Here is a 24694-nt window from a genome sequence, read left to right as displayed (position 1 = left end):
TTAGCTCCTCCGAGAGAGGGGAAAAGACAGGCCGGTGGCGTCAAAATGAGGAGAGATGCAAAGAGTACCTGTGGCTCTACAAATGCACAGCACCTCCCACCCAGCTGGGCACTGGCCATGGGCTCCCAGTGGCACCGCCTCCCTCTGCCCTGCTCCACCAATGCCAGCAAAAACACAGGGCTGAAATCCTCCCTGTGAACTCACTTTCCCCTCAGCTCCATCCTGACCCCATTGCAGCATTTGCTACTACCGTTTGACTCAACCACAGCTGCCCTGGGGACGAGCCCAGCAGCCAGCCCTGCATTGGCCACAGGCTGCACAGGAGGGAGCACTGCCACTGCAAGGGCTTGGAACAAAACAAGTCCTGCCCTCTCTGCGCAGCTGAAACCGTTTGTGCTGCCATGCCAAAACAAACTGCAGGAGCTCCCAGGCATCCCACAACATACCTGACACCTCTGTACCCAAGTCTTAATACCTGGGCACAGGAGGTCTGGTCTGGGAGAGGTTTGAGCCTTTTACACGTGGAGTTTAACCTTGTTGGCTTTGAAGGTCAAGAAAGGAAAATCTCTCAGAAAGAAAAAGCAGCCCAGGAAACCCAGGGCATCAGAGTGCTTCAAGGAGGGATTAGTCAGTAACACCTCGATTTGAATAAAACCTCTTCAGCATTCTGTTACGGCTTCATCAGAGCAGAGCTCAACTCTCAGCCGAAAATACCCAGAACAGCTGGGAGCACTGACAGCTCTCAGCACTGGAGCCTCCCAGCCTCTGGCTGCAACCACTCCCAGCAGGTCTGAGCGCAGCGCCGCTTGTCAGAAGGGCAAGGCTGGGAGAAGCAAGGCTCAGAATTGCAAATCAGCAGCCAGAACAAGGGGCTGGGAGGCTGGGGATTGCCTACGTGTTTGCTTGAGCTTTTTAATCGGGAGAGTCATTTTAGCCCAACACTCATCAGCATTAATAAGTTCTTGTTAATTGCACCCTTGCACATCCGTTTCAAGTTCCGTTATGTCAGATCAATAGGCTGCAGGCTGCTTGTGGTGCCACAGTGCCTCCACCCCAGCGCAGGAGCAGCACAGCCTCAGCTCGAGGCAGCCTTGCCTCACTCCACCGTCCTGGCAAAGCTGCCCTCCTCCCCAAAGCTGAGCACCCAGAAGCTCACTGACCGAAGAGCAGTAAAACTCCATAGGAGTTACACGTGGGTGCCACTGGCCTTGTTTTCATGAGGGACACGCAGCTGGAGCACAACTGCCCCATGGCCTCTAGCAAAAGAAGCCAAGCAACACGTCTGCCTCCCCTCTCTTCTGCAAGCAGCCATCCCACAGGTGTCAGACCAAGCCCCAAGCAAATGCTCTTTGGAGACGCAATTTGGAGCAGCCAATACACAATCTCCAGAGCCTCAGCCCTAGAGATAGGAGCAAAATTGCTCCCTGCCAGAGAAGTCAATAAAAACAGGCGAGCAAAAAGGAGAGGGCTGGAAGAACAAGAGTCATTAGTGGAAGCTTGTTTGTGCTAATTAGATCATTATCTGGAAACTATCGATGCTGCTATTTCAGCTCCTCTTGCTGTTTACAACTTTATTTTATCCATGTCTACCAGGGAAGCACTTCCTGCTGCCACCTCCTCCTCACTCGGAGCCTCCAGCATCTCCCCAGCTCCATGGCAGGACAGGGAAGAGCACAAAGGCTCCCAAATGCAAGCCAGCTCCAGCGCCCCAACACTACCCTGCAGTACCATTTAAAAACAACGTTAGCAGAGGAGATTAAAGCCACTGAGCCAGCAGTGTGGGTGCAGGAGTTCAGCAGAGCAGGCTGCACACTGCTGTCATTTAACGTAGCGTGTCACCTCTGCCTGGCTCCATTAGCAGCAGAGCTGCTCACAGCCTCAGGTTTGACTCACGCTGCCTTCACTCAGAGGAAAATGTTTTCCAGTTTGTCATTATATGCCCTGCACTATTATTGATCTTTGAGAGATGCTGTACGAGGTTATTCAGTTATTAAAAAAGAGGTGAGAGGAAGAGAGAAAGAGATTTGGACACCTGTAGGATCTCTGCAGTTTCCTACCCAGCAGCAAGCACGGTGCCACGTCACATAAATAATATTGATGTAGGGCCTTAACATTATCAGATTTTCCCATTGCTGGTGTGAGCTGTAATTGAATAACCCTGACCATTTGATTTTTCACATCTTTGAGGAGTAAAACCGGAACGACAGAGATCCCAAGCTGATTGCTTTTGATTTATTACAGTCAATTTTTTTTCTACCTGGAACCCATACTCCTCCCTCATCTCTCTGAGCTAAGGGAGAACAGCGAGACTTGGACTGAAGAGGACAAACACGAGGCCAGAAACTCAGCCTACAAACTATAAACTGGGGAGTTGGGCTTGGAGTATGTGAAGGGCATTCCTACTTTCACCTGCAATGGCGGCTGCAAGCAAGACTACTGCTCGGGTCTGCATCACTACAACTGGCTTTTGATTTTGTCTTTCACGGCATTTTTGTGCCAGTTCCACACTGTACTTGCAGGAAAAGAAAAAAAAAAAAGGAAATTAGCACTCACACAGGTGAATTTCTTTCTGTCATCTCCCACAGAGCTACCTCAGGCACAGGTGATGCATTGCCTCAGTGGGACAGGACAGCCACGGCAGCCCAGCTCCCTTCCCACAAAATCCCTGGAGATATGGGGAACCTCGTGGCCCCATCCTCCCAGGATCACCCTGCTTCCATCCTGTGACCACGCAGTGCACCAAACACTCACTCACACCTCCCAGAGCCCTCACTGCGTGCAGCCACGTGAAGCTGCTCCCATGATCAATGCTTGCTTCCCTGAGGCTGGTGGCTGTGCAGTAATTGCTGTAGGTGCCTTGGAAATGAGGCCCAGCTCTGTGATCCACATCAGATCCCTGCGCAAGCTGAGGTGTCACAAACATAAGAACCTGATGGACTGATTCCAAGGACACCAGGATGGGAACATGGAGATGCTAAGCTGAATGTTTGCTACCCTGAGCCAAGACTTATTTTCTGACCAAATGCTGTCCTCTGGGTGAACTTTGCTCATTTGGCCCTCATTGTAAATACCCAAACACGCCTCCATCCAAAAAAACGACCAGCCTCCATGGCACGACCACTGCTCACTGAGTGACTCTTTAAAAACAAGGTGAAAGAATCTTACATCAATCAGCATAAAGGTACGTATGACAGAGCCCCTCAAGCTCCACCCGTGTGGTAAGAAATAGCTTAAGAGAGGGGTGTCAGGAAGATACCACCACAGACAAGTCAGACACAGACCACCTCTGACTTCTGGGACCAGCCAGTGGTTAATGGTGAGACTGGTTAACCTCACATACTTGGTAGAGAGCGCATTTATACCCATCAATTCAAAAGAACTTGTAATCTGTTGCTTTAATAAACTGCACTGTTTGCTAATCTAGCCATAAGAGCTCTCTATCTGAGCGTGGCTCAAACTCTGCTAATAAAGAGAGGCTGTGTGAACCCATCGGGATGTCACCAGGCAAATCGGGCAGTGATGCCGAATGCCACCCAACAGACCTTGCATCACTGTGAATCTAAGCTCAACCACTAGCTCCTCTGATAGCTGAGGACAAGATGAAATGCACACAAGGGGTTATTTTCAGCCAAATTACGTTGCCCTTTAACACACCAGCGCAATAGGAATGCACAGAAAGGTCAGTGTGGCTCTGCTGCACTCATGAGGTGTGAGCAAGCCCGTACTCAGCTCCTGCTGACCTTTCCTGCAGAGCTCACCTGCATCCCTGGGCTGAGCTCTGGTTAAAACACCCCCACTGCACTGTTAAACAGAAGCGTACTCAAATAAATTACCTCAAACTTAGAAGATGCCATTAGCTATTAACAAATACTCCAGGCCTATAGGTGAAGGTAATTCAATATGATGTGCTTGGGCATGCAAGGTAATAGGTTTCAGCTGAATACCCTGTGATGCAGCCTCTTCAAGAGGAGGTTAAATGAGGCTGAGACAGGGACCAGATGGATTTATTTGGGTAGCAGGTTTTTTTTTGTGTTTGTTTTTGTGTGCATCATCTCTGTGCTTAAGGTCAAGAGAAAAGGAGAGCAGCAATAAAAGCATGAGCTCTGCTATACACAATTGGGCAGGCTAGCACAGGGCTCAGGTCCTCACCCTTCTGAAACAAATCAAGCAAGCAGGGCTATCCTGCCTTTCTGCACTCTCATGATCTGCCACTGCTGGAAGCCTCTGCTGTTAAGTGAGCTGATTCAGAAGAAAACCATGATTTCTCCTCCCAGAACTATGCATTAAAAAAAATAATAATGGAATAAGCACCTCTCCCACACACAAAGAAAGCTGATAGCAGTAACTCTAGCAGCAGTTAGAGACACAGAGAGAGGCAGCAGTGATCTCGCTCACATTTTTAGGACAGGTTTCTCATTACTGAGCACACCTGAGCGCCTGCAACGGAACCTGGGTGCACCTGCAGGCAGAGGCATTAGCAGCCACACCAGCTGGCACCTCTGCAAGTAGGCATCAGCTACAAAACCAGCCATTGCCTGAGAGCAACGAGCACTCAGCTGGGGCTCTGCTCTGAGAGGTTTGCACTTGCTCAACTGTGCAGCAAGAAGCAGAGCGGCCCAGCAAGAGCAGCAGCCTCAGTAACTGGCCCTGATTGAGCTGCTGCTGCAGCTTGGCCTGTCGGAGCCACTTCTGTTAACCACCGTGCAGAACGCTACAGTAGTTAAATCAGGAAGTGAATAACCCACATAACTAGACAGCAAAGCACAACAAGGCATCGGGCTAAGCAGCTTGGGCCAGTGCTTGTCAATGCCTCAACACTTTCATTAGGAATGGGAGCAAATCATCACCTGGAGCACTTCACAGCCAGCAATCCCAGTCAACACGAAGGAAAGCCCCAGGCCCAAGGCAGGACCACCAGTACAACAAGAGGATAAAGCTGACAGCCAGCAGCAGGGCTGCCAGAGCATCTCTGGCCTGGCCTAACCCATCTGGCACAAACTGCAAGGCACTGTAAGAGGGACGGGCACAAAGCTTGCTTCTGGCAGCAGCTGGCAAGAAAGGCCACAAGGAGCCCACTGCAGGGATGGCAGCACAGGGCTGCAAATATGCATGGCCTCAATCAGAGGCAGCAGTTACTTCCAAATTCATTTTTAATTGGAAACAATACTCAATAAAAATCATAGCTTTAATTGCTGACTGTGCCACCAGTAAGTTTTTACAGCCATCTTGTAAGCAAGAATAACAGAGACTAAGGCAACCGTGCACAGACCTGTTCATCACAGAAACTGGAAATCACAAAAACTGTTTGGACAGTGGCAGGTGCCTGGCAAATTCAGCCACACATCAGAAAGGCTGCAGATAACGGCAGGGCAGCTGGCTCTCAGCACTGCTCTCTTGCCACACAGATCCCCATTACACAGCCTGCCCCAAAGGACAGCTGGAACAAAGCTCTGCCAGAGGAGACAGAAGGAGCTCCACAGTCCCACGTCTCTCCTTGCCAGTGCTGGCAGGGAGCTGGGGAAGCTCAGAGCTCTTCAGTCAGTCCTTACACAGCTCCCCAACACTGGTAACGTCAGGGAGAAGCACAGAGTCCAACAATCTAATTTCTGGGTAACACCAAAAACAAGCACAATAGCGAGACAGAAGGTGAGAGTTTGGTTCTCCCCTCCTTCCTAATGACAGCAATGGAGAAGCAGGAAGACAAAAGCAAAAGCAAAGGAAAAAACCTGTAAGTTAAAAGCTGTGATAACAAGAGCTTCAAGAAAAATAAACCAAGTGAACTACTTCGATTAAAACAGAGGGCAAGGGGTGAGCAGAGGGCAGGAAAAAAAAAAGACTTTTCTAAAGCTCTGTTTATGTTCCACTAAAGATCACTCACTCTTGCAATGAGCAGCAATCCTCGGGGCTCCGGCCGCCTCCTCCTGCACTCACTACTGTAGGCTGCAAAAGGAAACCAGATTCTTCCCCTTTTATCTGCACGGATTCCCTCAGTCCAGGACTTGTTAGCAGAGCATTTCCTAACGCGCTTACAAATCACTACTGAATTTGTACCCGTTTAGCAGTAACCTGAGCAATATTACTAGAGCTGGGGGCAAGCACTGCCGGGCTTTCAGGCAACCCTCGGTGCCACCACGTCAACCCCGCCGCTCCGCCCGGCAGCACTAAAGAGGCTCCTCCGTGCTTCGCGAAGCTTCCGTCAGCTCTGCACGTGGCAGAGCGCGGAGGCGGAGCGAAGCCCAGCAGACCGCGGGCCGCGCGCCGTAGCCTGGAACCCAGCGGGCCGCCCGCCCGTCACTGCTGGAGAGCAGTAACGACTGCCACGAGTGACCCCTCCGTTCAGGGACAGCCCGCTGACAAACACTACTCGTTAAATACACGTCGTTAAGTAGTGCCAATACGCGTTTTATTCAGCAGTCGCGATCCCCATTTGGCCCTCGAGGCACGCTGCCCCAGCCGCCCTCCGCCCGCAGAACCGATGCTCGCGTCCCGCCCACCCCGCCGCACCGAGCTCCCCGCGTTTCTGCCCCGCTCTCACCTCAGGCCCTCCGGGCTGTTCTGCGGCTCTCCGAGCTGCGGGCACCGGGACCGCGGAGCCCCGCGCCGGTTGGGCTGCGTCCCGCAGTCGGTCCCGACGCTCCCAAGGGAGCGGACGCAGCGCCGAGGCGCGGAGCAGCTGCGTGCTCACAGCGCTACGACCTCGGCCGGAACGAGCGCCCAGCCCGGGCAGCTGAGCCGAGCGGCTCGGCCCGCCCTGCACAGCCGTGCGGGATTGCGCCGCGAGGGAGCGCGTGTCGGCATGGCGCCGAGCGGCCCGGCACGGCTCGTCCGTCGCATTCCGTGCTTTAAACGACTGACAGAAGCAACGGACGGCAGAGCAGAGCGGCGGTCCCGCGCCAGCGCCGAGCCACAGCCAACGGCGCTCCTTGCGGCACTTGTCCTGCAGTCGTCCCAGAGAAGGGCTGTTGGGGTTTCCACAGAGCGCGTAGCTGGGCACAAAGCATAGCACAGCGCGTTCAGCTTTAGCACCGTTTGCAGCCCTTTACGTTATCACAAAGATAGTGCTGTGGAGCAGCACGGGGCAGCCGTGGCCGTGCCCCACACGCGGTCCCAGGCCCCTGTCAGGGTGCCACCATTGTAAGGGTTTCATTTGTTGAACATTTATCACCTCTAAAACTCAAAGAAAGGAATCCCGTGCTCTGGAAACCGCCATTTCCATGACAGGCTGAAGCCAGAGGGCAGGCACTAACCTAATACAGCTGCAGAGATCAATCTCATCAAGCAGCTGGAAAGGCTCGCACTGATGCACGGTAATGCCCCGAAGAGATGAAGCAGGGGAGATTCAGCTTCAGAATGAAGACACTTGTCTTCCAGAAAACAGTGTAGAGCAACACAGGAAGATAAACTAATAGAATCAGGCAAATAGACCCATCACTTTATTAGGCAAGCTGAAAAGCAAAACTGTGGAATTAGGAAGAAACTCAGTAAACCATGATGGAAAAGAAAACAAATTAGAGGGAACTAGGCAATACTGAGAAGCAGATTGTCACTGTCCATCAGACAGAAATCAGAGTAAGGTCGGGCAGGGCTGGCAAGGAACAAAGAGCTGTCACCATGACTGATTGCAGTGCAGGTGGTGAGGCTCCTGTTTCACGTGTGCACAAAAAAGCCAGCGGGGAATGAGAAGCCACTGAGCAACACCGAGCAGGAGATGTCATAAAGCTCCTTCCCTCTTTAAAGCTTAAGGGCTGTGAGCACAAGCAAGCACAGAGCTGGTCAGGGCACAGCTCCACATTGCTATGGAAGACATGTTGCAAGAAAACTACAACTCCTGTCACAGCAGGCTGGAGCAGCAGCCGAGATCCAAACCAGGCAGGATCCAGCCAGCAGCTGCTCCTCTGGCAGCTTCAGATTCAACAGCTCACACAGCTGGGAGCAATGTCCTTGTCACACCATAGCATCTGCAGAGGCCCCAGCCCCTTCCAACTCAGAGCGTGAGAGCATGCACCTACCCTGTGTCCAATGAACTAGGCAAAGCTCAGATCAGAGGAGGATGAGATCCCTCCTCATCACAAAGGTTTCCACACTGCATTTTCCATCTCTTGGAAGGGGGCTCTGATCACCTGATGATGGGCTTAACACAAAATTAATGCATGGGGAGAGCACCTGCAGAGCAAGGGGAGGAGAGCTGCAGCTGAGACAAACTCTGAAGCAGGTGGACTGGGGTCTCACACCTGAGCAAGCATTAAGTGCCTAATTAGCTCAGTACCTCCATTTCAGAGCTGGTTTTGAAAGAAAGTTGCTAGGAGTGCATGGCAAGTAAAGCAATCCAGGCAGAGAGGGCAGTTCAGTTTCAAGTGTCAAATCAACTTAGAGGCAGAAGACAAATTTCAGCCAGCTCAGAGGACAAGAGCTCTATGCAGAATAACAACTCACATAACTTGGAGTCAAACAAGGAATCACCCAGCAAATAGAGGCACATTCAGGATAGAGACAAGCCTGCAGGGAGAGAAGATGACCAGACTGAAGTTCTGTACACACTTGCCTCAAATCTGCTTTAGATGTTCAGGTGTTTTACTTGGATTTGTGCCCAGTGAGGAACACCAGACCCAATGTGTCTGATAACAAGAAAGATTTCCCTGGTATGTAATGTTTATATATGTTCTTAAATGGAATACTGAATGCTGTTATTCTCTGAAGAGATTATATTAAAAATACTATTAAAAAATGCTTGTCTACCTTTCACATATCATTTTTCTGCTAGAAAGCTATCTCAGGATTAACAGATTATCAGTGCATTCGCGTTCATATTCCAAACTCAGTATCTCTGGTCACTTTCTTGTGTTTGCACAGACCACTAACTTAAGGGCTATGTGAAATTGCTTTGGATGCTAAATAGTATTGCAAGTACTGCATTAGATGGGAGGGAAGAGAAATGTGACTTTGTTGTGATGACTCTCGAGTGCACTCCTATTTACTGCACTTTCCCCCCCTCCTCCCCCAGGAATAACGTGCCACTCAATTTTCCAATTAGATAAATGTATGAACACTGAGTTACCAGAGGCAGATCATTAAATCTTTTACCTACTCCACAAGGGTCATATTCGAAATAGGAAATAGAGTATACTGCATCAGCCTGTGTATGCACAGGTTATGAAAATCTGTATGAGATCCAGAGAATATAAAGATCTCCAGTGCTCTTTATATACAATAGCTAATTTAATCCACTGATACCAGGGTAACTTCTGTAGTAGCCAAAAAGAGTGTTTTAGGGCATAGGCTGTACTACTTGAAAGCTCCAAAGAAAAGTATTCACATCTGTACTATTTCAAATCCTAGTCTTCTCTACCTCTGTCTTTACAGGACATCAATCACAAGATGAGGGAAACTGTAAGCTATTTTCTAGTAACACACTGCCAATCGCAAGACAAATGTCAGATGTCACAAAACGAGAAGCAACCATTTTTCAACTTGGGAATGTCTTCAAATGTATTACAATGAGACTGAAAAAAAATGACCCTTTCAACTTCGTTTGTTCTGACAGCTGCCAGACCTCAGAGTTTGGCATTTTATCTTCATACTGCAATAATCCTTATGAAACTTAAACAAGGCAGAGGGCAGTGGCATTATGTACAAAAAATTACAAACACTGAACAAAACCAAGTGTCTACTACTGCTCTGACTTGTGTTACAGAAAGAGAAGGAAAAGAGAAGCAGCTACTCCCACAGTTGTTATTATAACACATGCTAGGTATTAGATTCTTGCAAGCCAACCTTGACTTCTGTGTTGCACTGCCATGCTCACTTGGGAAAACAGCATGCTGTTTAAAACAAAACATCAGAAAGTAAATCCTAAATGTTCCCTAGAGTAAAAAGTCACTCCATACTGAGTGTGCAGTTAGTCCTTGACATTCAGTGTGAGGACTTTCTCCACACTGACAGCACGATTCCTGTATGGCAGACAACAATTCTTGTATGTCAGCCACTGGAAGATTCAGACATCAAGATCAGGTCATTTGCTCAAACCAAACCTCACTGCCCAAACACTGTGCCTTCTTAATATTTTGTCATTTTTGACAAGCGCTGGAACATGAGTAGATTGTTAACATTAAATAATAAAACAAAGGAGGAAAACCACATTATACATTATCATCATAAAATATGAGACCAGAAAAAAATCGACTGAACAGCACCGATGCACCAAGTTATCTGTGTCCTTTTCAGCCAGTCTGTCTCTGCTTAGCCCCCTCCCCAAGAGTGTGATTATGCAACTCACAGTTCATTGCTTGAAAAATAAGAGTAGAACTCCTCCAAAAGAGCTCCAGTGGAGTCCAGCATTCTTGAGAAAATATCCTGTTGAATAATATAGATCTAAGTTGTAGATAGAAGAAAAATGAAGATTATGTGCAAAGTCCAAAAAAATCTGCTCTAGGTGTTACCTAGGCCCAAATAAGATAGCAAACACCAAAGTAGTATGAAAATCAGCAAACCTAGAATACAATTAGTTTAGCCTAAAGTGACCGGACTGGCCTTCTGGATGACTTCTGGACCTGGTTGATTTCTTACACCTTTATGCAGTAAGGCTCTTTGCAGCAACAGTGCTTACTACTTGAAGAAAAAACAACACTGAAGTCAACAAATGTTACTTAATGAAGCTTGGTTGCTTGTGGTTTTTTTTTTTGCTGTGAATCATTGTGATCTTATTGTTTCTGCAGAAGCAAAAGGACTCAAACATCTCTCCTTTTTCTTTAAAAAGTTAACAGTACTTCTTATGGCAAGGACACGTACAAAGTAGAAGCAGAAATATGATTTCAGAGGTTTAAGACTGAGTTACAAAGGTAAGTGCATAGCTATGGGCAACGAGCAGATCTGTACCAGTACCGACAAGCCCAGTCCAAGCAACTGAAATAACAGGGTCAAAGCCTGAAGTCTGACCAAAAATATAATCCCAGGTTTTTGTTTTCAAAACCACACAACTGGAATTTGCAACTGCAGCTCCTTAATTGGTGTCCATGATACATTTAGTGCATTCGAGGCATGTAATTTCTTAACATGAGTGTGCCTCTCAGGCGGTGCACCCAATTCCCATGATGCTGGTTATCTTCTCACTGTCTGTTTGTTCCTTGTCTTCACCTTCAAAATAAAAGCAGTTTGTCACGTGAGATGCACTGTAGGCTCAGTGGAGAGGTTAAAAAAATATAGTAGCCATTGTGAGGAAGGATCAGTATTTAAGAACGGGACTTTTTGAAGAGCGTAAGTAGGAAAAAAAAGGAATTCAAGAGTCTTTTCCACATCCTGCAGCTTATACATACCTGAGATTAATTCTCAGTTCTCTCAGTCTCTCCCTGCTCCTGGTGAAACAGCAGCAGGATAGCGATGACTTCTGCAATCTGCAAGTTTACCAGCTGTGGCCGTGCGGTTTAGGAGGGGTGCGTGCAGAGCTGGGGTCACCTCAAGTCCATCTGTCGGACAAGTAACCGCTGCACCTCGGCGCTCCACAACCCCTCGGCCGCAAAGCAGGCGCTTCTCATCCAGGGCAGCCAGGTGATACTCACAGAAGTCAATCAATGATGCCACCTGCTCATGAAGAGGGAGCGACTTGTATTTTTTCTGAGCCAAACAGAAGAAAGCTTCAACAAAGGCTTGCAAACACATTCCTGCAAGGAAAGTGACTTTAAAGGAGATTCACAGCACATAAACATAACAGTACCTCATTTCTGTGCTACCAGCGCCAAACGTCTACAGGCCAGGTATGAACATAAAGTTGTGCCGTTAACATATTTAATACAGCAGCCATATACAGTGTGCAAAAAACACAGAGGAAAAAAACAAAAATCAAAGAGCAAAAGACAAGGTTCTGTCTGCGTGTAACACACCTGAGCCTGTTCAGTGTCTCAGTACAGCATATGCCCAGGCTGTGTTGCAGACAGCTGTTTCACTGAGGCTATTCCTGTTTTTACAGACCCCAGCCTGACCAGCACCCAGGCAGCCTGAGCCAAACTGGTACTGCAAAGACTGCTTTCAAGATGCTGTGCAATTAAGCTGATGTACAACCAACTGTGGTTTCTCTTGCCTCAAATATTAAGTTGAAGGCAAATCAGACACACACTAACACACTGAGCTTCAAAGAAAACACTTTGTTGGTCTCCTTTTTCTCTGCATATCGCCTAGATGTCTTGGCCCGTGTCAATCAAGAGCCAAGCGTCCTACAATAGAAGTTTCACTTCAACTGAATGAAAAACAAACAGCTGAATCATAAGAAGGGAAAGTGGTGCAGTGCCAGAAAATTCTGCTGCTGTGACAAACTCTCTGCCCCTTCACAACCTAGAGTACACTGCAGTACAGAACTCTTCATGTGTTCTTTGATCACATTAACCTGATAACACATTAGCACAGCCAATGGAAAGAAGGGCTGCACATTAACTGCATATTAACATATTATATGTAAAACCTTAAAATAATGCCTAATTTCATTTTTCATGAGTAGAACCATTCCAGCTGCCCCGTGATTTAACTGGCTCTCCACTTTGAGCGCACACTTTAAGAAGTTCAGTTTAGGATGAGGTTTGTTTTTTTGCACGTATTTTTTTCTAACAACACTGGTTTATCGATGCTGCAGGAAGAACACCTTTCCTAAATATTACAATTACATTCTAAAGTATAATTTCTCTCAACTAAGACTGCAGCTGAGGTCTCTCACGATCTTGGCTGTAAAACAGCTTCCAAGAGAACTGTTGGGTTATCAAAGAGCAGCAGCTGCCAGCTCAGTAAATTATTTTATCAGTCACGGTGAGCTGCAGGCACAGAAAGCACCTTTAGCAACATCCAGCTGCCTGCTCCATAAGCGACACTCATGTGAAGCACTGAGTGAACAAAGTTGGAAGCTGCAGTTTTACAGCAACAGTTCTCTATGGGCTACAGCTGGAAGCAGGCCAAATGCAAAGACAACAGAAGGGAGTGGGGAGTTGCTAAGGAAATGATACCAGCTCACCACAGAAACCACACTGGAATCCTAAATGCAAATACTCATTTCCCATGGGTGTCATATCTGTAGAAGAAACTGACTAGACACCACTGACAGACCTGGAAACTTCTCCACATCTGTGAAACTGAGATCCTTGATGTCTCAGCAGAAGAGACCTACAGATCTATTATCCGCAAGGGATACCTGAAGTCAGCCTCAACTGGGAGAGTTTTTTTTTTATTAAAATGTCAAAATAGCAGAAAAGATGAAAGATTCTATACAGTGATGTCCAAAATCAGCCTGGGCATCAGTTCAGCTGGGCAGCACAGGAGGGATTTTCAGAAGATGTGAGTAAATTAGGCCCCCGAAGTGATGCTCTGCTGCCCTGGTGCTGTCTACCACGTTAATACCTGAGTCTTATTTCAGAAATATATATGAAGCAAGTGTGCTTATTTTAACAACCTAAGTCCATAAAATAATCAGCAGAAGAAACCCTTTCGTGATGTTTTGTAACCACCTATTCTCTTGAGCAAATCATTTGCTTTAGTAACCTCAGGTAAACACACAATGCAATTTCGTATTGAGCAACAGAAAATGGGGCATCCTGGTATTATCTCCAGCATCCAGTACTTCAGAGTCCCCTAATGCTGCATCCATAGCGTGCTGCCACTTAGGACTAAATTATATACAAACATTTACAAAAATTAGGTTTGAAGAGGTTTTCATTGCAAGAAATCCTTTCTAAACTTCAGCGGAGGAAATACATCAGAAGTGTCTCCCTGACCTGCACACAGCTCTGGGCCCAAGGGTCAGCAGTGTGGATCCAGTGCTGTTACAACCATTTCTCACCACAGGGAAACTACTTACATCTAACAACGCCCGTCCTCCAGTGTGAGCAGCAGATAGGAGCCAAACTCACAAAAGAAACCACTGACATTTCAATTAGTTTGTTTTCCTTTGAAAGGAATTTATGAGAAATCTGTCTTACAAGCCCCAGGAGGGAATGCAAATGAATTCTCCTCTGGATACAGGTAAACTGAATAGAGTTTGTAGCTTCAGAACTGTACAGAAGAGATTTGGATGGTCTGAGAGGTCTGGACTTTTTTTTTTTTGGAGGTGAAACCGATCTTCATGTCTATGTATAAAGATTAAAAAATAATCAATGTAATCACATTTTTAAAAGGAAACCAAAAAGATCAATGCGATGTTCTCTCCAGCATGCTTATTAAATAGTGAGACATTTTCTGTAATAAGCAAATATTTGAAGTGTAACTATCTAACAGGAAGGTATTTGTATTCATTTTCCCAGCCACTCAGCTGCACAATGAAGAAGATACATGATGGTAACAGAGGAAATCACCAGGGGAGCTGAGAATAAGATCAGAGGTTAATAAACATTTTCCCTTTGGCTTAAAAATTCTAAAGAATTCTTACTGCTGTTCAGCAAACAGCTTCCCATAGCTGCTTTTCTTGTCCAATGTTTTCAAGAAATATATTTTAGTTTAAATGCATTGTCCTGATAGAGAGGCAAATGGTTCAAACACTGAGCTACCACTGGAAGGGGCACACTGTGAGCATGGGCCCAGCACCTCCTGCACAAGGAGCTCTGAGCAGCTGAAAGGAAGTCCCAGGACAGGAAAATCCCTGGTGGAGTAGATTCATTTCCTATAGAAGCCTTTCAGCCATATTGAGTATATTCTTACATTGAACATTACAAACCACGCTGGATGTAAACAAGTTTAAAAGCGACTGAAATGACTAATGCTCTTCCATGAACAAAGAGAAGCATCATTTGCCACAAGGGGTGCTTGTAGGGAAAAGCACTGCTAATCATCCTTAATAAGAGCCAATTTAATGGTGAGCACCGTGTGAGTTTGTATAGAAATCAATTGTCCTTCCCTCAGCCAACACAAAGTCAATGAAAACGGGGGAAAAAAGAAAAAAAGAGTGTATAGTTGGGCAACTGGGAACTCCCTGGAAAGCAATATGGCTGGTTTTCAGGGTCCCCAGAGTAACCAGTTTGGATGACAGAATTAAATCAAAATGAAGTTAATCATATTTATTTCTAGCTCTGGCATAGGTTTTTGTTTAACTCTTAGCTACACCATGTAAGCTACTCCATTAAGGACATATCTTCTTACACTGTAATTAAGTTGGAAGCTCCATTGGGAATGCCTTTAAACGCTCTCCTGCAACAAGAGTTATGAATGCTAAGTTACAAGCATAACAGGGGCTTATGGCAGATTTATGCCATTAAATAACTGAAAACTAGGAGTGATCTATTCTATAGATACAGGCAAACTGCCATGGAAGTACCTAGGAGTTGTTGTACATGCCCCAAACAGATGTGCCTGGCTCCCATCATTTTTACTGAAAGCTTCAGGGGTGCTTAAGCTATCAAAACCACCCACAAAAAAAAAAAATCACCAATTTGCATGGTGTTCAAATACAAAATAGCATTACCTGATTCTTTGTGATCAATTCCCATGCTGTTCCACCTTCGTGTGATATCAATGTATAAGATATCTACAGAAGCCATTGAAAAATTGCTGTTACTGAGCTTGCAGTTTCTGTTAAAAATGAACAACAAAAAAGCAAAACATCTGATTACTTCCAAACTTCCAAGCCATAAAAACCCATGCAAGAGCAACACAGAGGACAATGGGGAAAGTTCTCCCTGTATCCTAAGCACACTCACAGATTTATTTTATGTGCTACTGAACACTGCATGGAAAACAGCAGCATCTCTGGATGGATCTCAGGCATTTGGTGATAAGCAAACGTGGGAGATCTGACACTTGTGTGGTCTGAGCCCACAGGACAGTGTTGATCAGTAGATGAGAATGAGCCATCTGCCCTGCATGGCAGAGCCTGGCAGCATGGCTGGAACTTGTGCATGTGCCAAAGCATCGGCCAAAAGCTCCAGCCAGGAAAAAAAATCTGTGACCATTGCTTATTTTTCTAAGTTGTTTTTTCGAATGAAGAAATTATTGAAGGGGAACAAAAATTTGGGCAGGCAGTCTTTGAAACCACCTGCCCACACACATCTGCAGGCCAATCACAGCTGTATACCGTTTCACTCTTGAAAAAATGAGAGGGAATATTTCACACAATCTGAAAAGAGCAGCGAAGACAGCATTTCGGGAAAAAGGCCCTGCAGTTGGTGTGGATCATCTGGTGAAAAGTGAAGAGAACGTTTGCCAACGTTAAAAAGTTTATTTAACGTGCGTGAGGAAACTGCCAAGCTGATTTCATTGAGATATGACCATTTATTTTAGTATTATTAAAAGAAAATGTTGGCGTTTATACTGTGTTCGTCTGACAAGTGCCAAATTAAGGCTTGACTAAACAACAGAGAATACAGAACTAGAAAACATCCTGCACTGATCTGTAGATAGAGCAGATGCCTTCAGTATTTATATATCTGTTATTTGTATAAATCAAATTGTTTATATTCATTCCTGACTGCTAAATGCATCTGCATCGAAACAGAATTTGTATTTTAGGAATACATCTGCAGCTGCTGCTGATTTCTTTTGTCATTCTCAATGAAAGACAGAAAATGAGATATTTGTACCATGACTCCAACAGATACATCCATAAAAAATAGAATGAAAAAATCCCACAAAAATAAAGCATGTGAAAAAAAAAAATAAAAAAAATTGAGTTCCTTGCCACTGTAAGTTGCAATTTCATGATGTAAATCCTTAGTGTGCAGTGCATCAGTAACTGGCATTTGAAATCCTTTGCTTTGGCCTGGGGCCAACGGCAATGCCCACAGCCAGCAATCAGATCTCGAGTGACCCAATTTCATTTGTCATGTTCTTAGTGAATCTCAGGAATACAGCTGTGAGAATGTGACACGTTGACTAGGACTGCAAGTAGTATCTCCCATAGTATCAGTGACCTGCTGTAGGATAAAGACCCACACTTCTATGAGACGTGGTTTCTCAGGTCAGGCATCTTTGGATATTTCTTTTTTTAAACATGCAGTGGTTCAATGAACTTCAGGGGAAAAGTTCCTTCAGAAGGCACCACTGAACCTACCAGCTCAAAGCCTGCCACGCTAGGGCCTGCTCTTATCCAACAGGAGCTCAGTGACAGCAGCGCTGCCCAGCAGGACCTTGAGTCTCCAGCTGTTCTATTTCACCTCATGCCATTCCTAAATAAAGCACGTTACTAACCTTATAAATGTCCGGAAACCTGTTGGCCCCAGTTTTGTTGTCCCTTTGACGCCAAGGAATCGGATGAACAACGCAGCCACCCTGTCCACAAGTCGCAGGTAATCAAACTGCTTGGCATACTTTGGAAACACTTGCTTGAGACAAAGGGAGGGCAGGCCAGCCTCTGGGTTTTTGCTGGTCTCGTATTCTGGTCCACCTGCTGGTCCTGCATCCAGTAGATCCTCTCTTGTTTCTGACACATGCTCTGAAGTCCGACATCTGCAGCATGCAAAATAATCATAGCCTACATTAACCTTCTCCATGCACGATTCAACATGTTCTTTCTGCATTTTTTTTTTAGTTACAAAACATTGCTTTATGAGATTTTTCACAACAATTTATAATCTTACATAAATACTGAAGTTCTCTAAAGCAGAAATCATGCTATAAAGAGTATCTAAAATAATGAACAGAATATTCAACCTTTCAGAAGGTAACAGACTAATGTTCCCTTCTGTCTATGTCCCACATAGACAAGAAACCACCAGAAATACCAGTGTGCAGATACAGTCAGCAAGTTCAGATTAAAAATTGAATTCCATGAAATTTCACGGAACATTTCATAGGAAATGCTTAGAGATTGTTATAATCTAGTGCTATTTAAACTTATTTTCCAGTAACAATTAGAAGCTTCTACATTTCCTGATAAGTGAGGAACAAAAAGCACATTCAGATACATCTGCAAAGAAATCCTAACAGCGCATCCAGAAGCGATACGGCCCACATCGACGCACACTGGCACTTCTCAGAAGAGGACGGCTGGGCAATCCCATTATTTTTTCTTCAAATCCTTTGTGCATACTGTCAAAATACATTATTTCATCTTCACTGTTGTTGCCAAATCCCCTAAATAAAGCTGATGGAGATAACGACGCTCTGCAATTAACGTTACGTGTTGATTCAGGATGCTGTGTTGTTACATTTCCTCTGCTTCTGACACACCCGGATAAAATTAAAGATTGCTCCTGCTGTACGTCCCCCAAATCGGACAGCTGGTGGTAATTACTTGGCACCCACTCAGCACACACACATCTTCATTTTCTTCCCCGTCGCTTTTCTAAGCACTTATCATCAGGAATAAGTACAATTCACACTGGGCACTAAAAAACTACATTGATCTTTTGTGTTCCTGAACAGAGTTGGTGTCCTTCACAAAGCTCTTTTGGAGCAGAGAGTTACAAACAACATAGTTATTACCCAACCACAACACTGTACAAATTATCGAGCCAAAGCTATAGTAAAGCTGTAATTTCCACTTTGATACTTGGAGGCAAACTTCCTCAGCTCACTTACACCCATCCCTGGGTCAGGACACAAATCCACTGACACACCGCATCTTCTTCCACTCCAGAATACTGAAAGTAAAGACCACTTACAGGAACAACTAATTAGTATCTGCAAAAAAATGTTTGAATTCAATTGTGAGATGTAATTTCTAAAAGCCACTTTTGGAGTCTAGTTTTGGACCCTCTTATAATCCAGGCTTTGAACTTATGCATTCCCACTATAGATGAGTGCAGCTCACCAACGTCCGACCCCAGGTGTGCTCAGCACAGCACCAGCACAGGAACCTCTCACTGCATTCACCACTGAGTACCTGTAATTGTGACCATTTTTTGGCAAAGCAAGAAATTCTGAGTCTTTGAAAAATAAGCAGTTTAGGTAAGGTCGATGGTTCTTCAGTAATGCTGCTCTGCTGCAAATAGCAGCAAATGGCACAGTAGAAAGATAATGTTACATTGATATTTGCTTAACTGAGGACAAAAATTACACATTCTTGGTTTCCTTCCTTCTCATGTGTGCCACTGAGTTTCACTGCCACTGAATTTCACTGCCACTGAGTGCCTTCTAGAGGCCAAGAGAGCGACCGTGTGTTCAGCCAAAAGAACAAGTGTGCTGCCACTGTTTTTAATCCTAGGTCTGCTGATGAATTTTAATTCACATCTTCAGCCAGTTGAACCAGGCCATGAGCACATGGGAAACCGCGTACTCAATAAGAGAGAAGGTTATGTCTGTAACATAACTCTCATTTAATTAAGCCTCTGTGGAATTGTAGTCATGCGCTGCTGTTCAGAGAAATCCTGAAAGCTTCCTAATTGTAAATTCAGGAGTATTTTGGATTGTACATTATTCATTAACCGGTGATTTCAGTTAAAAATGTAAAACTTTCCTTTAAAAGATACTGGCAAAGCAGATGAGATTTTATTTTTCCTTTTAAATAGAAAATACCGAAGGACGGCATCATGGTTCTTCCCATCCCTTGGCAGAGGCTGCAGGGGCTCCAGCAGCACAGCTCCAGCTCAGGCCTCACCTGCACGTCTGGAATTCCTTGGCATGCACCTCAGTTTGGGCCCTCAAATAAGTCACTGAAACTTCTGACTGGGAGGTCGAAGATGCACCTGAAAATTCATTGGCAGAGCATGATTCAGGGCTGATTTCAGTTGACATTCTGGCACGAAATAAGCTACAACAGTGAACAGCTATAAGTGAGGTCAGCCTCAGATTCCTGCTGCAATGACAGTTAGTCCCTGTAGCCCCTGACGAAATACAGTGGTTTAGAAGATTTTTCCAGCCCTCTGCTTTTCCATCCCACCTCCAAAAGAGTTCAGCAGTAATAAATGAAGGTAACCAACACTCCAGACACGTTGCTCCTGGGAAATGAGAAGCCTCACAGAAAATCCACCCGCTTTCCAAAACACTGTTTGTGGAATTCATCTCCCTCACATTCCCACAGCAGCTCTGGAGACAGACACAGCTCACTGTATACAAGAGGCGGGATGGGACACCTGTGTAAGATTTTAAAATGCATCGTCTCCACCAAATCACAAATGTTAACTTAGCAGCTTATTATGATCTAGGGAAACATTCTGTTCGAGCACAGAGGTGGAACAACAGCTTTCGGCTGGGGAATTTAAACTGGCAGTGTTCTCTTCTGCCCTGCGTTGACAGAAAGCATCCTATATGCACACGATCCCTGGACACTTAGGGTAGAGAAAAGCACATGTGGAAACAGAATTGGACTCCATGCTCATGTAACGAGTTTCTAAGCCAATACCAAAGGGCTTTTTCAGCATCAGAAGATCTCTGCAATCTACTACTGGCTTTCACAAGTATGTTGGGTTTTATTCCTCTGTTACAACAGAGGGGTCAATCAAATCATATTCCTGTGTGGATAACCCACGTTTCTTATCTCGTGTTTCTTCTCTCCCACTTCTGTCCCTGCCACAAGCACGGGGCAAACATCCCATTCGATATCTGATCCAAGTATTCACACTCCTCTACAAGTGATCGAAGCTCCTCAACACGATATGAGTATGATGAACATCAAACCCAGCCACAGCAATCCACTGAATTTGGAGGAAAAGCTTTGAACCCAAAGGGGTGGCAGGAAAGCGGACAAGGAGCAGCGTGGAGAGGCTATTTCAGTGCTGTAAAGCATGGGGTCACTTTTCAGGAGTGCTTTCAATAAAACTGAGACCTTCAGAATCATGCCTGCATCAGATCCTGTCCCTGTCAATGACACTGAATTGACACACAGACTTTCCTGCCCACACTCACCGTAACTGCAGGCATTTGCACAGCCCACATCCAGAGTGCAGTCCTCCACTGCTTCCACACACAGCACTCCAATAAAAGTTTATTTTCTGCATGTCAAGTCAACATAACTGTATGCACCCCGTCTCTGTGCAGTCTCAACTAATTAAGCAAAACTGCCAAGCTAGATATATTATAGCCAGACTCAGTATCTACAAAAACAGAATTTTACTGTAATCTGCACATTTTTGCAAGGAAACAGTGCACAATTTTTTTTTTCCTTAGTGATAATTTACACTTGCTTGCAATGCACACTACATTTTCTTCTGTATCTCAGCTGCCATCTGCACACCTTAGGGTCAAACTGGATGACATAAGAGCCCAAGGGTCAGCCAGTCAAAGATAGGCATAAGCACTGTCAGAACAGCTCCAAAGAGCAAAAATACAGTTCAAAGTACTACAGCAGCAAATATTTAACAGGGGTTTTCAAGTCCATTCCTATCATCAATTCATCAGTCAAATGGAAAACGTAGAATTACTCTTTCTATAACATTCATAGAACTTAACGTCACTACAAAACCTGCACATCAAATTTACCACCCAGCTCTTTCTTACTCCAGAACACCATTTCCAAGTGGCATCTCACACTGCCTCATTCAGGACTCCATCTGGAGCCCCTGCACAGCACAGAGGTTCACATGCTTTGCCTGTTCCTCTGAAAACCCTGCACAATGCCTGTGCACAAGTGCTGCAGTGGAGCTGCGGGGAAGGGATCAGAAACTCCAAAATTCAGAACAAATCTCTAGAAAGAGAAACCTGCAGAGACTTTCTCTATTGGCTCCTTCCTCCTGGGCTCTCCAGCAGGCAAGGGGAGGAGAAGAAAGCTGAGACCTGCAATTTAAAGCTGCTCCTCGAAATTAATTGTTCTGACTGACACAGCTGAGTCAGGCTGAATGAACGAAAGGTCAAATATAAGGTAATGCTTCTGGTGCCACACGGAATAATAGCAAGGCTTCATTTCCATACTCACGTCTGACCTCAATACATTAATTTCTCTAATTCCGCAGCTCACAACAGATCTTTCTTTAGAAAATATTAACTGCATCTTTAAAAAAAGAACTGCAATTTTAAGAATGCTTATGGAAACAACATTCAAGACTACTTATCTTTTATGCATGAGCACTAACTTATTAATGTTTTCTCCATCTATGTCATATCCCTTTCATTTTGACTGGCCTTAATCTTTATGCAAATACAAGTTGCTAAGGGACAAACAAATTTGCAACCACTAATTAAAGGCTGCAGCATTCACAACATTTTGTATGCTTGCACAGAAAATTTGGCCGTCCAGTTCAGAACAAAATCGGGCAAGAATTGGAACAGCAGAGTTCTAAGAATGCTTGTTGATATATTTAACATTTATTGCACTGTTACAAGTGAAAACTATGCAACTTTTTTTTAATCAACTGACTACCACTTCCCTAATAGAGGAAAATACTGTGTTCTGGATTCTGAAGCCATAAGTAATTCCCTCTGCTGAGCCTCTACTCTCAAAGCAAGGACTCCATTAGCAAAGTTACAAGCTCAGAAGATTTTGCATGACAAATCTGCCTATCCACCCACTTACCACCACTGTATACAGATCTCCCCTAAGAAACTGATTCATGTCACTGGAGGCTACAGGTGTGCATGCGTTCACACCATTAAACCATTCAGGAAATAGTCAACAACAGAACAACGCCTTTGTGGTACCAACCATTCATTAACTGACTTTCATGAACTAATCCGATTACTTTTATTAACACAGAGAAACCACCAGCACTCACTGGATGTGACAGCAAGGAGCTTCAGTCTGCCTGCACACTGTGTGAGAAATCAGCATCTTTTGTTTAGAGCCACCCCCTGCCAACTTCCTCTGAAGAAAGGGTTTGGTTTTCATTACTCCTGATAGATTTATTTCATTTTGCTATTCGCTTTTAAGGCGCTTCTATGCCCTTACTGAAAACAGCATTAAATTAGACCACCAAGGGTCTTACTGTAGAAGAGGCAAAATAAATAAATAAATGTTTAAAAGAAAACCGGACGCCCCAGGGGATTTCTTCCATAGGAAAAGTGTTCTTAGAAAGCAGCCACGACGATGCTAAGGTAGCAGAGGAGCTTTAGCCTGCCATCCAATGGAGCAGAAAGCGGCCACGCAACTGCCTTTTATCAGCAGAAATCCTCCTAGAATTCTACACACACAAAACATCGCTGCTGATGATTACGCTGCTGTTAAGTCACGTGGCTTTGCTTTCATTCTGTGGCAAATGGGTGCCAGGCAGCTTTATTTCTTTCTTATTTTTTTCAGAGAGTAGAGACCAATGATTATTTAAAAATAAGCCAATCATCCCTCTTTTCAAAAGACGAGAAGCAGCAGAAGTTAAATTATAGAGAACATCACTGCCCCCAATACATTAATTTCTGTCACTATGTCACTGTAAAAATTTACAGCAGATATAATCTCTTTGAAGGGGGATCAAGTCATAGAAAATACAAGCCTAGTTTTAAATAGAATTTTAATTTAAATGAAAGCTTCAGGGAATGATGTTTATGCTGCTTATCTTTCATACCTGGTGATTAAGTTAATTTATACTTAATGGAAGAGGATATTTCTAATCCCCAGACAGGCTCAACATCTGTCTGTGACTATGTTTTTGGAAGCCTTAAGCTGCTCGTGATTGATGTAATAAAACCAGGATCCTGCAGAACCGACACCTGAAGGATGACTGTAAGAGGGAAAATGTTATTTTTCCTGCTCAGTGCCTGTGCTCATCAAGCCAAAATCCCAAGCACTTCATTTTGCCATCCCTTACAGACCTGCTTCGTGCTCCCACATCGTTATTATTTGAGTGCAGACAGGGGAATAAGGGAACAGTTCTCAGATGGTTTATGATCTAATGTTCAGACTCGCTTTGTGCGCTGAGAACAAGCAACTTTCTGAATCAGCCTGAAGCTGATGACAACAATAAAGCTCCTGCAACAACCTGAGAAATAATCTCCATTTTTCCTTCATCTCTCATTCCACGTCTACTTAAGAAAGAATGCTAGCTAACTAAACGCTCGCATTTACTTCATAGTTACAACAGAAGATCTTGAAAAGGAAATATTTTACCAGGAAAATATGTAATTTTCACCTTTCTGTCCCAACAATCACAGTTTTCCACTCAGAAGGAAATACAGGCACTCCGTTCTGAAAGCTGATGCATTTCCTGATGGCTGTTTCCTGAGGTGCTTGAAACATAACTGTCAACCCATACCACGTATGGAAAACTGGCAGGCAGTTAAGCCCTGCTTCAGCACAAACACACCAGCCCCTCTCAGGCTGAGGAGGTGTCTGCCTTGGAGGCTACAGAGCATGGCAGAGGTAACATCTGAGAACATGACAGACCTCTCTATTATTTTCACAGGGCAATTCACCCCTGAGATAAAAGGAAAAATGAAAAATGAACATTTACAGTGATTTCTCTTTCTCATTCAGAAACAGGAGTAACCCTGCAAAGCACTTACATACGCACTTAAGTATTAGATAACATCACAATTACTATTTGTTTTATATCCTACCCAGAATAATCTGAGCAAACGTCAGGCCGTGCTTACTACCAGTTCCCCCTTGTTCAGCTGAAGGTTGGCATCAGCAATGGCTGAACACAACAAACAGGAATTCAGCAAAGCTCCCAGGAAGGCTTTGAAGCACTGAAGTGTTTATGTTGATGTTTTTGACTTCTTGTTTGTTTCTTTGCTATTTGAAGGGGGAAAAAAAAGACAAAAGAAGCTTATTTCCTTTGAATTCAGTCAAAGCAGGAGCACAGACCAAAGGCATTCTGACATCGCTGCTGTCACTACCCAACCAGGCTCCAGCAGCCACCAAGCTCCAGGCCGTGCTGCCAGGCTTCTTATTACCTCAGAGAAGCCAGCACAGTGCTCTTGCAGCAGTCAT

The 24694-nt window shown here is 44.9% G+C and overlaps 1 protein-coding gene across 10 annotated transcripts in view; it reads right to left on the bottom strand.

Moving 5' to 3' along the window:
* The window catches only part of TTLL11 (tubulin tyrosine ligase like 11), an 83653-nt gene that overhangs the window by 7657 nt on the left and 51302 nt on the right, over nt 1-24694 (bottom strand). For 9 of the 10 annotated variants that reach the window (XM_042878631.1, XM_042878624.1, XM_042878627.1 and 6 more), the window contains 4 exons: nt 17146-17403; nt 15425-15531; nt 11310-11654; nt 10274-11130 (listed from right to left, as the gene is read on the bottom strand). In XM_042878631.1, coding sequence (XP_042734565.1) covers nt 11332-11654; nt 15425-15531; nt 17146-17403 — 688 coding nt within the window. In that variant the 3' untranslated portion in view covers nt 10274-11130; nt 11310-11331. Of the gene's footprint in view, nt 1-10273; nt 11131-11309; nt 11655-15424; nt 15532-17145; nt 17404-24694 lie in introns of those variants that run through there. The other variant, XM_042878634.1, reaches the window with a different exon arrangement.

This window comes from Lagopus leucura, unplaced genomic scaffold (assembly GCF_019238085.1).
Source record: "Lagopus leucura isolate 7727_CA_CO unplaced genomic scaffold, USGS_WTPT01 Super-Scaffold_100022, whole genome shotgun sequence".
NCBI classification, from domain to species: domain Eukaryota; kingdom Metazoa; phylum Chordata; class Aves; order Galliformes; family Phasianidae; genus Lagopus; species Lagopus leucura.
This window is presented reverse-complemented; position numbering and strand designations above follow the sequence as displayed.